The sequence below is a fragment of the Mastigoproctus giganteus genome, chromosome 9 (genome assembly GCF_048544385.1).
Source record: "Mastigoproctus giganteus isolate SK-2022 chromosome 9, ASM4854438v1, whole genome shotgun sequence".
NCBI classification, from domain to species: domain Eukaryota; kingdom Metazoa; phylum Arthropoda; class Arachnida; order Uropygi; family Thelyphonidae; genus Mastigoproctus; species Mastigoproctus giganteus.
In genome coordinates, this window is record NC_143583.1 from 89,094,274 (window position 1) to 89,108,489 (window position 14,216).

General features: G+C 37.7%; 1 protein-coding gene across 1 annotated transcript in view; it reads right to left on the reverse strand.

The window, feature by feature from the left end:
• LOC150080530 (thrombospondin type-1 domain-containing protein 7A-like) overlaps nucleotides 1–14,216 on the reverse strand; it is a 1,074,234-nt gene that overhangs the window by 571,007 nt on the left and 489,011 nt on the right. The window contains exon 19 of the mRNA XM_090380722.1: nucleotides 5,252–5,372. Within this exon, the coding sequence (XP_090236848.1) occupies nucleotides 5,252–5,372 (121 nt within the window). The remainder of the gene's footprint in view (nucleotides 1–5,251; nucleotides 5,373–14,216) is intronic.

The following is a 14,216-nucleotide window of genomic DNA, read 5'->3' on the forward strand; positions in this document are numbered from 1 at the left end:
TGTTTGGAGGTGGCTGTTTCCATCAGGAGGTCTCTGGATTGTAGACATTTAACCATTTTTGGTTTTCCAGCAATGGATTCCAAATATCTCGGGATAACAAATGGTGATAACTTGCCTACAGGCTGGGTGGAGAGAGTGTATCACCAGAAAGTTTGGCATCTCACCTAAATGTGCTTCTCTTCGTAGCCTTTTTGGTTGATTAGCATCATTGCCATCAGGCATTTCTGGTCTTGAGCTTGAAGGCGCTAATGGCGAAAAATTATTCAAATCCATGCTTGCTCCTTTTAGCCCTCTGAGAGAGTGATTCTTCTCCCAGGTTACTGGCCTCAAACACGTGAAGACAGGAGTGGTGCCAATCAGTGACCAAGTGATCAGAAGAATAAATTGTTGGTGTTTTCTGTTGCAAGGGCAACTTAGACCATATTGTGCCTCCCAAATCAATTGAATTTACATATAAGAACTGCTTGCACAGCAGTTAGAAACAGTCATACATTTGAATTTGTTTTAAATAGGAAAAAGAATTCAGAGAGATTTGCTTCTTTACCTATGATGCTACTGAGAGAGAGGCTGTTGCAGATCTGAAATGAAACTAAAAGCCATTCGTCGGGCATTGTTAAACAAGCTACATTCAAGGAGTATATGTTTTACTGTAAGTGGTTGCGAGCAGTGTGCACACTGAGGAGGATCATTCCCTGTAAGCAGATATAGATGCGTGAGGTGAGTGTGACCTATTCGGATTCTGGCTAAGATTACTTCTTTTCTATTTTTATGAAGGCTAGAAGTCCATAATTGTGGTTCGGGTTTTATTTGAAATAGCTTGTTATTTGCTTGCATTTTCCACAGAAGTGTCCATTGTTCCATGCATGTTTTCCATATATTGTGTCTATAATCACGATATGGGACTAGATCATTTGTTGAGGCTATGTTGGAAGGATGCTTTACAGCATCATCTGCACATTCATTTCCTGGAATACCACTGTGGCCAGGGATCCAAGAAAAGATAAGTTTGTTGATGCTCATGAAGCTGCATCAGCTTATGTCTTATGAGTTTTAATAAAGGATTGTTAGGTAAGGAAGTGCCTTTCAAAGCTAAAATAGTGCTTTGTGAATCAATATATATTATACTTTTATTTATTGACAGCAGTGAGATTTTTTTCAGAGCAAGCTTAATGGCATGAAACTCAGTGGTATAACTGCTACATTTGGCTGGAAGTGAAAACAAGACAGTTGAATTAGGAAAGACAGCAGCTGCACCCACTTGATTGTAATACTTTGAACCATCAGTATAATATGTATAAGTATAATATATATTATTATAATAATATAATATTATTATTATAATACAGTGAAACTTCTCCTAACGGACACCTCTCGTTAATGGACATCTCTCTACAACGGACATTTTCAAATTCACCAACTCACCTCCATTGGTTTTAACGTGTTTTCAGCTTCTGTCTAGCGGACATTCTCTGTAACGGATGCGGACAGGCAATCTGCACTGTTTCGTTTAGATTAGCACTTAATTTTATCTCCCCATAACGGACAGTGGGCGAGCTCACTGCCCTTTTTCTAGGAACATTTCTTCCACATATTGCCTCAATCGCGTGTTTATTTTCTATTTCCGATTCTCTGAATTTTATCAAGGTTTACGTCACGGTTCTAAACCCTTTTTCAAGAATTTTAAGGCACGTGTAAAACTTCTGAGGAATTCGGTGTGTGCATGGGGGCGGAATTTTGTTGGCATTTCGTCTTTTCAGTTTCAGTTTTGTTCAGTGTCGTGTGAAGTGCACAATGTCTTCTCGTAAACATTTAACTTTAAAAGATAAAGTCGAACTCATTAATGCGTATGATTGGCAAAAAAATAGTGTTCGCAATCTCGCTGCAAAATTCAAAATCGGGAAGACGCAGGTAAGCGACATCCTAAAGAAAAAAAATGAACTGCTCAAACAATTTTCGCAACACGGAAATGATCAGGTTCAAAAATCATTCCCGAAAACTGTTGGACTTCAAATTGACAATGTTACGTATGAGTGGTTTTGTCGCGCACGTGCTAAAAAAATTCCCATTAATGGGCCTATTATTAGGGAAAAGGCTTTGGAGGTTGCGAAATCTATGGGAGTAAATGAGTTCAAAGCTTCTGAGGGATGGCTAGACAAGTTCAAAACTCGGCATAAAATTTATTGGAAAACCGTAAGTGGTGAAGGTGGATCTGTTGATACTGGGGTTGTAACAGAGTAGACCGTCAAATTGGAAGATTTATGTCGTGATTTTGAAGCTAAGGATATTTACAACTGTGACGAAACAGGGTTGTTTTTTAAAGCTCTTCCTGAAAAAACAGAGTCTAAAAAACGAAAAGTGCCAGGGCGGAAAAATTTCTAAGGAACGCTTGACTGTACTATTGTGTACAAATATGCTGGGAGACTTTGAACAACCTCTTGTTATAGGAAAACCACAAAATCCTCGTTGTTTCAAGGGCATAAAGTCGAATCTTTTGAATGTTGACTGGAAGTGTAATAAAAAAAGCGTGGATGACACGAGATATCATCAGCGAATGGATAAGTCAATTTTACCAAAACATGATTCGTCAAAACAGAAAAATTATTCTTTTCATGGATAATGCGGCATCTCACCCGCACATTGAATTGTCCAACATTCAAATAGTTTTTCTGCCACCAAACACATCTGCAGAGTGTCAGGCCTTGGATCAAGGGATAATAAAAAAATTTAAACTTCACTACAGAAAACGTGTTTTAAGACATCTCATTGCAAACATGAACGATATAACATGTGCGAGTGACTTTGCAAAGAAACTCAGCATCCTAGATGCGATTCAATGGATTTCCTCTTCAGTAAACGCAATTAGAAAACAAACTGTCGTGAACTGTTTCGTAAAGTCTGGCTTCTCAAACACAAAAAAAATTGAAATTGTGAACAGCAATGTGGAGCACCAAGAAGAGCAAGAACTTCAACATCTATTGATAATGTACGATACTTCAGTTACAAGTGACCCTGGCTACAAAGATATAGACTCGAACCTCACTACAGAAGATGGTGCTCTAGATATCAACGACATTATCATCGATATTTTTCAAGAAGTTCCTCATGAGGATGAAAAAATGGAAGGAGGTCATTCTGTCGAAGAACATTAACGACGAACCACAGATGAAAATAGAAGAAGCGCTCATACAAATCAATCGTTTAAAAATATTTTTCGCCGCTGAAGAAGATACTGAAGGACTTTCGATGGTTTCTTCACTCCAAACAAATGTTGAAAACAAAATTATCAGCCGGAAGAAGGTGCAGAAGAAAATAAGTGATTACTGTATGTATTTTTCTTAAGATAAAGTCATAATATGCATAGCACAATTGTATGTATATTATTTACAAAAATATTGCAAAATCTGTATATAATTTAATTTAATTTTACATTAACCGTTTAACGATTTTTCTTTATCTCTTGTGTATGTAATTGTATATTATTTACAAAAATATTGTTCAAAATCTGTATATATTTTAATTTAATTTTACATTAAATGTTTAACGATTTTTCTTTCTTTCTTTTTTTTTTTCTCCCTCAGACTTCTTGTTAGCGGACACTTCTCTCTAACGGACAGATTTTCATTCCCCATGGCTGTCCGTTAAAGGGAAGTTTCACTGTATATATTATTATTATATATTATTATTATATTATTACTAAAAGTATAATATATATAGATCTTGGTAAATTGAGGGTCTTTTGTGTATGAGCATAATGTAGTTGTTGGATGTTAATCTTTGCTATGGAACCTTTACCCCATTGCTCAAATTATTCATTAGAAGAAAGTGTGAAGGTAGTCCATGGGGGATATGGATCTTTTGATTCTCTAAGGATATTATCAAACTGAATGTTCCAGCTTTCTTCTAGAATCTGCAGTGATACCAGCAAGCCGAATTGTTCTGGGTTTATTTGCATAGTGGGTTTCCACTAAGGATCAGGCAGGAGTGGCCAAACAGGATGAGTAGGCAGGCTTTTAATTTTAGCTGAGTAATTCATCAGCAACATCTTTCTTCTGATGCTCATTGGAGGTTCGTGAGCCTCACAGAAGAATAGAAGAGCAGTACGTTGCTAGCGATAGCAGTAACGCTGCAAGCAGGGTTAGCAGTAACGTTGCTCACTGAGGGAAGCAGTAACTTTGTGAGCAGTGGATGGTTTATGAAAGCACTAGTACTTGCCCTAGGAAAAATGCTAGATAACTGCACTAGAAAGATCGCTTGAGAACTATCGCTTGGCTCTTGGGGCCAGGCAGCCTTGAGCTGATGGCAGCTCATCATTAGGCTAATAATTCAAGGATATACAAATGTTGTTCTTCATGTTTATGATGCCATTGCAAAGTAATCAGAATAAAAGAGAAAATGCTTGCGTTACAGTTGATGCTACAATACTGTATTATAAATTATACTATATACTGTATTAACAGATTTTATAGCACATATTACAAATAACTTATTGCTTCAGCCTCAAGCAGTGCAAAACTGCTTTCTCAAATCAAATCCATGAGGATCTATTGTTACAATTCTTCATACAATTTTTTTTTCAATTCCCAAATACAGAGTGTTATTTTACAAAACATTACTTAGTTTTTGATGTCAGAAGACTGCAGCATCCATTTCTAACTGCAGATGATAAACTGCTTTCTACACTCACAACTAGTAGCTGACAAAATGACAATACCATCCAACCAAGTCAAAACTGACAATGCCACATTAAACAACAATCATATGAAAAACATCAGCTGGCATCTGCAGCATGGAAGGAATAAGATAGATATCGTATGGCAACATCAGCAGTGTGTTAAAAAAAAAAAAAAAAAACACATTAAGATTTCCACCACCTGTTTCCTAAATTATCATTTCAAATACCCACTATAACTTAGGCCTCTTTAGAGAATTCTACTGTAAATTTTAGCAATTTAAATAAAAATTGTACTTAAATATAAATTTACATTAAATTTAAATTGATAAAGATCTCTAAAATATCCATAATTGTGCTAGGGAAGCCTATCAAATGAATTTCCATCTCTTTAGATTAAATATTTCCAAAGAAACTGCATGCATAAAAAAATAGACAGGCAAGCAGATTAAATAAAATACACAGGACCATTTTAAGGAAAACACTAAATTTAATTTAACCACAGAATTCAGAATTTTTTGTAACATCACAACAAATAATAATATGATTCAGTACAAACTGTATGCAACAAAATAAACTTACCATCTTGTCCACAAATTTGACAACGGCTGGTATTCCATTCAGACCATTCAGATAATATACAGTCAACTGGACAATCCATATAGCAAGGTTTTGTCAGATATCTGGACTCAGGCTTTTGAACCTTCATGAATTAGGAAAATAGCAATATACCTTGAAACTGAATTTAACAATATCATTGGTATTAAGCATTTTGAATTTTATTTTAGATTTATATTTTGTTATTTTAGAAAATGCATATGGAATGATGTATAATTGCTTTTATTTGTTTAGAATTAACAACAAGGCAACTGATGACTGTGTGGGATTCCATGTACCATACAAGTCTGTTGTGTACCATCTTTTCCAATGTCTTGTCCAAGCAGCTGGTAAGGGTTATCGGTCTATAGTTGCATGGATTTTTCTGATATTTTCCAGGTTTTGGCAAAGCTAGCACTGTTGAATGACACCATGAGCGAGGGTAGTAGCTTTCGGAGAAGATCCGATTCAGAAAATGCAATAGGGAATTTAATGCCTTTTCTGTCTAGGCATTGCAACATGAGGTAATAACATCAGGACCTGATGCCCCATTTGTTGATTTGTTTAGAGCATACTGTAGCTCCAAAATTGTAAAGGGTTGATTATATGGGAGTGATAGTCTTGTGCTGAAATTTAATTTGCCTTACTCAGTCCTTTTATGTTGTGTGTGTGTGTGTGTGCGTGTGTGTGTAAAAAGAAAATAGGATTGTTAATTTATATCTATTTTATAATATATTTCTAATCTGTAATAATTCTGTAATAATAATGTACTAATCTGTAATAATAATGTAATAACTATTCATGTTATACATTACAACTTAACTCAAATAATATATATATATATATATATATATCTGAAATTTGTGCAAAAGTTTTTGCAAGAGCATTAGCTATTTCAACTGGAGATGACAGGTCTTGTCTATTCCATCTCAGTATTGGAGAGGGTGCTGGGAGAAATCTATCATTCAGTTTTTTTATTTTATTTTAGATTATTCTGCCGTTTGTGTTCTTCGTTAGAGTAGAGACAAACTGGATCCAAGAATTTGTTTTTGCCTTTTTCCTTATGAATCACACTTTTGCTTTCAGTTCCATGAAATTTATAAGGTTCTCAGTAGTTTTTTATGAAACAGGTTCCCTGCCCTGTTTTTCTCTTTTTTGGCAAGTTGGCACGCATCACTCCACCAAAGATTGGCATGTTTAAAAGAACGAGTGCAGATTTTTAGTATGACCTTGGTTGCAGCATTTAGAATCTGAGATGTGATGTGCTGTGTGGCATCATTGATGGATTGGAATTTGATGATTTCATCACTGAATGAGTACTTGAAGCAAATAACTTCCAATCAGCCTTGGAAAATTTCCATTTTAAGTGAGAATTTAAGTTTGAATTCTAGAATTCAAACTTAAATGTTTGAATTCTAGAATTCAAACATTCTACTAGCTTGAATTTCACAAATTATCGGATAATGGTTACTGTTTAGCAGATTGTCCAGTGGATGAGTGGATAATGTTGGAGAGCAGATTGTCAAGTCAATAGCTGTGGTTGTTCTAGTTGAGAAATGAATGTAAGTATCAGCACCAGTATTCAACAGTGTTAGATTATGTTTGTCAAGCAGCAATTCCAGAGCTTTTCCTCATGTCTGTATGTGGGGAACCCCAGATTGGGTGGTGTGCATTAAAATCTCCAAATAAACAAAATGGAGGAGGTATCTGTAGCAGAAGTTCTTCTAGGTCATTATAAGTATATTCTTTGTTTGGTGATAGGTAGATTGAAACTACTGTTAACATGATTCCTAAGGAGACACGTACTGCTTTTAAGGAAGTCTGCAGTGGAATGTGTTTAGTAGGGAGTCCTGAGTTTACTAGAATGGCCAAACCTCCATGCACAGTGGTATTGTTATTTCTATTATGCTGATATACAGTATAGTTCTTTATTTTTGGAATTGCTTATGGTGATAGATTAATTTCTTGTAAACATATACATACCAAACTGTTGGATTAGGTCATAGATATCATCAATGTTGCTATGTAGGCCTCTACAATTCCACTGTATGATATGATCCATTTGTTTTTACCAGTTGGGTTTGATTCAGTCTGCTTTTTAGGTCCAGTTTGTTTTTGTCTCTCCAATTTTATTCTTTCTTTTTTCGAGACAATAGGATGGCCTGTGTCCATGTCATCTTCTGCGTACAGATCTAAGATTGGTTCATCTTGGTTGATGTTTTCATCTGTATCCATATTTGTTACATTTGGCCGACTTTTCTGCATTAGGACTGCTGATTTAGTTTTTATGATTTCTGAGGAAGACTGGAATGCAGTTTGCAGTACTGTAATTGGTGTGTTATTAGCACTATCTATCGCATGCTGTTCCTTAGTAGATTGCTGTAAGGTTGAGAGTATTTCTCAGGCCCAATCTGCAATAGACAGGGATGGGGGAACTAACACCAAGTTTGAGTCGCTGCTGACTGGTATTTCTTTATTGCTGCTGCGTAGGTGTGTTTAAGTGTAGTAAGCATAATTTGCTTCTTTGCCTCCTGGTAAGTCATTTTCCGCTCTACTTTGTTTTTTGGATCTTTTTTCTTGTTTTCCATAATTCACAGGACTTTGAATAAACGGGGTGTTGGCCTTGATAATTTGGACAATGTGGTGTTTCAGCATCACATTCTATTTGTGTGTGAGATTTTGAACCACAGTTTGGGCACACTGCATCCCCTCGACCGACGGTCTGAGAGTGCCCAAACTTTTGACACTTATAACACGTGATGGGATTAGGAATGTAGAGTCTTATACGGCAATTGAGATACCCAGCTTTAACACTCAATGGTAAATTTGGTGTGCCAAACGTAAGGATAATATTCCGCATTGGAACAAGCTGACCATCTTTTCTGATCATAATCCGCTTAGCACATGTGACTTTTTTGTTCTTTTAACTCTTGAACTAATTCATCTTCTGTGACGATCGATCAAATCCCACTCAGTGATGACCCCTTTGGAGGCATTTACTGTTGCATGCAGGGTAACTTGCACGGGAATACCACCAAAGGCTGAGAGGTTCAGCATAGTCTCTGATTGCTTACGACTCACACTTTCAATTAGTAAATCACTTGATCTAAGTCTTTTCACCATTTTAGGTGAACCTTCTGAGCTTTCCAAATATTTCTGTATCAGAAATGGGGAGAGTATACTTGTGCATTTGTTTGACTAGAAGTGGAAGATAAGGAAAGATGGACAATCCTTTTGCTCTGTGTCAGTCTGCAGTCTTTTCGACTGTGATGTGTCATGGTCATTATCATTTAATTTAGGACATGATGAGCATTGAGGCTCAATTGAAGGGAAATTATCAAATTCCACGTTTGCTCCTTTTAGCCCTGGGAGAGGGTCTTTCTTCTCTCAGGTTACGACCCCACTGTAACCTGGGAGAAGATATATTAATATATATATATATATATATACACTCTGAAAAAAGAAAGGTAGTTTTCCTTTCTTGGTTCTTACTTTAACACTTTAAGCACAGAACCACTTTAGATTAACGAAACAGAAAATGACACTACAAAGGAAATTAAACTTTGTCGCTTAGAAAGAGCACACTATATATCTCAGAGAAAATCGCTTGTCCTTCGGGGCCGATCCTGCAGCACTTCTTTAGTCAGTGCCTCCATTAATTTCCCTGGAACAGAAGTTAAACTAACAAAAATGTTATTATTTGTGTCATTATTTGATCCTCCTTTGTGAATTTTTCACATTTTCACACTTTGTGAATTTGTCACATTTGTACATCTACAGTCCATGGAGACATCCCCCCTGAGACCAAGGAAGCTCTCATAATTATGGCTAAGGGTTTGCTTATTTCCCTTTCCGCCTCCTTTAATATAACTGGATACATTCCATCCACCTCAGGTGCCTTTCTTATGTTTAACTTCAACAATTTCTCCACTTTGCTCTCAGTTATTACAAAGTCCTTTAGCTTCCTGTTACAGTTTGATAAACCTCTGGCATTCCCCTCCATGAATAACTCCTAATGTGTGAATGTAGATGCAAAATACTCATTCAGTTTGTCAGCTACCTGAGCAGGATCATCAACAGCTGAACCAATGATATCAAATGGACCAATTTGATTACGGGATTTGATTACGGGAGGAACGCAACTCGAGAGTTTCCTGTGCGGACGTGCCTTTCTGCCGCTACTGGAACAGAGAAGTTTTTTCTGATTTATTTTCTGCTTTATTAGTTTAAATTGACATATTAACTTATTTCTAGAGTAGCTTTATATTCCTATTTACGGTACTTAAAGTTAAAGTAACTTAGATAGAGATTTGTAGGTATTACTTAGTATCGGAAAGGGTATCAAATACACGTGTTTACCGTTCATAAACAGCCGCCATTGTTACGTGAAAATTAATCAGTAAATCTATTAATCTTGTCGAACTTCATTGGCAATTAAATTGTACTTTTAACTATACATATAACCACTTAGGTTACGGAACATAAATAATTAGTAAAAATAAATAATTAATACATAACTTGATACGGAAGTTATATAAAGGGACTTCGTAGATAACACTCGTTACTGAAACGTGATACAGCATATCCGGAATTCGATAGCATTAGCTTTGTATATTATAGTGCATAATATAATATTGTCAATTAATCAGTAGATCTATTAATCTTGTTAAACTTCATTGTCAATTAAATTGTTCTTTTAACTATATATATATATAACGACTTAGAGTACAAACGTAACAAATAATTAATACATACTTGATACGGAAGTTATATAAAGGGAACTCGTAGATAACATTCGATACTGAAAAATAAATATAGCGTTATAACTGTGTTAAGATACAAGTTTAAGGTTTTAATTTTGTTCTGAAATTGTAATTTTACTGACATTTAAATCGAAATCATGACTCTGACCAGAGCAGCAAAGCAAAAGGCTCAAGCTAATGGGAGTGCTGTGCCTCAGGGGAGAACTGAGGGGGGCAGTTGCCCTCTGAATCACAGCCTTTTAAGATGCACTGTTTGCTTGATGTTTGCGGAGCAATTGGGTACGGGACATGATACTGCCATGGGGGATGTCTTTGTGTGTGCACGATGCAAGGAGTGCAAGGAAATTAGGCGACAACTCGGCGTTGTTATGGGCCTATATGAGACCTTGAATGACAGGGTGGATGCCCTCGAAGCAAATAAATTGAGGGGCCCATCAAGCTCTCAGCTGCCCACATCAACGCCAGAGCTTGCACTTCGTCATCTTGCAACACAGAGGCAGCCCCCAAGGCAGAATGCGCTGGTCCCACAGGAACTAGTAGTTGTTGGTGACTCTATTGTCAGGGAAACGGGGAACATGCTTTGTAAAAAGGATAGGTGGAACAGGACCAGGGTATGTCTGCCAGGGGCAAGGGTTGATGACGTTGTAGAGCAGATATCATCTTTTAAGGGCACAAAAGGTGATATAGTTGTACACGTTGGCAATAATGACATTAAGAGTAGGAGACCAGCGGAATTACTTAACAAGTACAGGTCACTGTTGAAAAAAAGCCGTGAAGTAGGGTTAAATTTGAAAGTGTCTGCAATTCTGCCCAGACACGATAGGAGGGAGTATATGATGAGAGCCTTGTCGATCAATTCGGCCCTGGAAAGATTGTGCAAGGCTCAAAGGGTAGAATTTTTTTCAGCCTGGAATGTACTTGTTAACAGGAGAGATTGCTTCTACAGGGATGGGATACACTTAAATAGAAAGGGTGCAAGAATATTTGCTGATGCTATCGAGGCAGTGTTAGGTGGGTCGGAAAACTGCTAGCTTGGGGGGAGACAAAGACTAATGGATTAACAGTAGCCACTGGCAGAGGTGAAAGAGATTCTTGCACTGCTTCTATTGGAATGAGCAGAAGCCTGAAAAACAAGATGCAGGATATTTCAGAGACTGCTCGAAGTCATTGTGATACAAGTAAACACATGGGTTGTGTTAGGGTAGCTAAGAATAGAAACAAGTGCAGGTATACTTGCGTGTACACCAATGCTAGGAGTTTAGTAAATAAATTTGATGAATTTGAGGTATTGCTCAAAACATCAAAGGCAGATATTGTTGGGATATCAGAGACGTGGTGTCACACAGATATAAGGAATGCAGAACTGGAATTTGGGGAGTACAATGTGTATAGAAAGGATAGACAGGACAGGAGGGGAGGAGGGGTTATGCTACTAGTTAAAAAACACATAAAATCCAAGGAAGTGAAGCCAGTCGACATTGATGGACAGGGCAGTGTCGAGTCAGTTTGGTGTGACATAAGCATAGGTAAATCAAAATTGAGAGTAGGAGTGTGCTATAGGCCTAATGACTCTGATGAGTATAATAAGATACTCTACAGGGAAATAGAATGGGCCAGTAAATCAGAGAGTCTTATAATGGGGATTTTAATTTCCCAGATATTGACTGGAATTTGTGGGTTGGTCACTCACACACTAGCAGGGCTTTTGTGGATTTATTGGATGATTGTTTTCTACACCAGCATGTTCGGGAGGCAACTAGAGGGAGTAATACTCTGAATCTGATTATCAGTAGTGATTCTTCTTGCATTAAGAATCTGCAGATAAAGGAACTACTAGGTGGCAGTGACCACACTGTGCTGAAGTGGGATTTACTCAAAGAGGTAACTACCATCAGGGGTAAAGGGAAGGGTTTTTCCTTTCGTAAAGGTGGTCTGAGACAGTATTTAAATTCTATACGGTGGGATCAACTGATGATGTTACCAATAGCAAATTCAAAATGGGAAGCATTCAAAGAATTTATCTTGGAAGCTATTAGGCTTTACATACCAACCAAGAAATATTGCTCAAGGTTCAGGCCTAAATGGTTGTCAGATGAACTAATGAGACATATGGCAGAGAAGAAAAATGCATGGGATACATACAAATTAATGGGTGACATGGAAGCCTATGATAGATATAAGTTGGTCTGTAACCAAGTCACAAAGGAGATTAGGCAGCCAAAGGCAGACTACGAAAAATCCTTGGCAAAGGATGCAAAGAAAAACAGAAAAGAGTTCTTTACATATTTAAACTCAAGAAGGAAAGGGATGAATCAGATTGGTCCACTGGATGTTGATGGTTCAACAGTTGAGGATCCTGCTCAGGTGGCTAACAATCTAAATGAGTATTTTGCATCTACATTCACACATGAGGAGTTATTCAGGAAGGGGAATGTCGTAGGTGAAGTAAACATTGGCAGTGAGCTAGATTATTTTCTAATAACTGAGAGGAAAGTGGAGGAGAAATTGCTGAGGATAAACATAAAAAAGGCACCAGGGGTGGATGGGATCTATCCAGTTATATTAAAGGAGGCAGCAAAGGAAGTAAGCAAACCCCTAGTCATAATTATGAGAGCTTCTTTGGACTCAGGGGAGGTACCCATGGACTGGAGATGTGCAAATGTAACCCCAATTCACAAAGGAGGATCAAAGGCTGACACAAGTAATTATAGACCTGTTAGTTTAACTTCGATTCCAGGAAAATTAATGGAGGCACTGGTTAAAGAAGCACTGCAGGATCATCTGGACAAGAATTCAGTTATAGCTCAGACACAGCATGGTTTTGTTAAGGGCAGATCTTGTCTGACCAATTTGATTGGATACTATGATGTAGTCACAAAAGGACTGGATGCAGGGAAGAACTTTGATATTATATATTTGGATCTTAGAAAGGCTTTTGATACTGTTGCGCATGGAAGACTGCTGCACAAATTGGAGAAGTGTGCCATTGGAGGCAAATTGCTGCTATGGATAAAGGGATGGTTGAGTGGCAGAAGACAGAGAGTGGTAATCAATGGACACTGCTCAACGTGGACTATTGTTATTAGTGGAGTTCCTCAGGGTTCAGTGTTGTTTTCTGTATTTATAAATGATATTGATGATGGTGTATCAGGCTTAATGTCCAAGTTTGCAGACGATACCAAGGTTGGCAGGGTTGTTAAGGACACTACTGATACTATGCTGCTGCAACAGGATCTGGAAAGGTTGAGCAGATGGGCTGAGAGGTGGCAAATGAAGTTTAACATTGACAAATGTAAAGTACTACATATGGGAAACAGTAACCCCAGATCAACGTATCAACTCTGTGGTACTACGCTGACAGTGGTAGAGAATAAAAAGGACCTGGGGGTAATTGTGCAGGCAGATATGAAGTTCTCTGAGCAGTGCAGACGAGCTGCAAGAGTAGCTCATGGTGTCTTGTCAATGATATACAGGAATTTTTCTAGCAGGGATAAGGATGTGATTATTCCCTTGTATAAGGCATTGGTCAGGCCACACCTTGAGTACTGTATACAGGTCTGGAGGCCTCATTTCAAGAAGGATGTAGAGCTGCTCGAACGAGTACAGAGAAGGGCAACAAGATTAGTGAATGGAACAAAGGGTTGCTCTTACGAAGAAAGGCTTAAGTTTTGCAAATTACAGAGCCTGGAGACTAGGCATCGGCGAGGTGATCTGATAGAGGTGTATAAGGCTTTGAATGGCTTGAGCATGCTCAATGCCGATGGGATTCTTCCTCTTGCTCAGAATAATCACCTGAGAGGGCATAAATTCAAATTGAGGAAGGACGGATGTCGGATAGATGTGCGGAAATTTGCCTTTAGCCAGCGGGCAGTTGGTTTGTGGAATAGACTCCCATCGCTTGTTGTTGAAGTTGATAGCCTAAATAAATTTAAGGCTCAGCTGGACAGGTATTTCGCACGGACGGAGGAGTGAAATGGGAGTAGTGGTTTTTTTTTTTTTTTTTTTGGCTGATGCTGAATAAGCTTGCTTTCTTGCATCATATGCCTCTACTAATGCTAATCCCCTTCCTTCTAGAGTTTACATAAGTAAAGAACTCTTTGCTATTTTTCTTTGCATCCTTAGCCAAAGGTTTCTCGTAATCTGCCTTTGCCTGCCTAACCTCCTTTGTGACTTGATTACAGACCAGT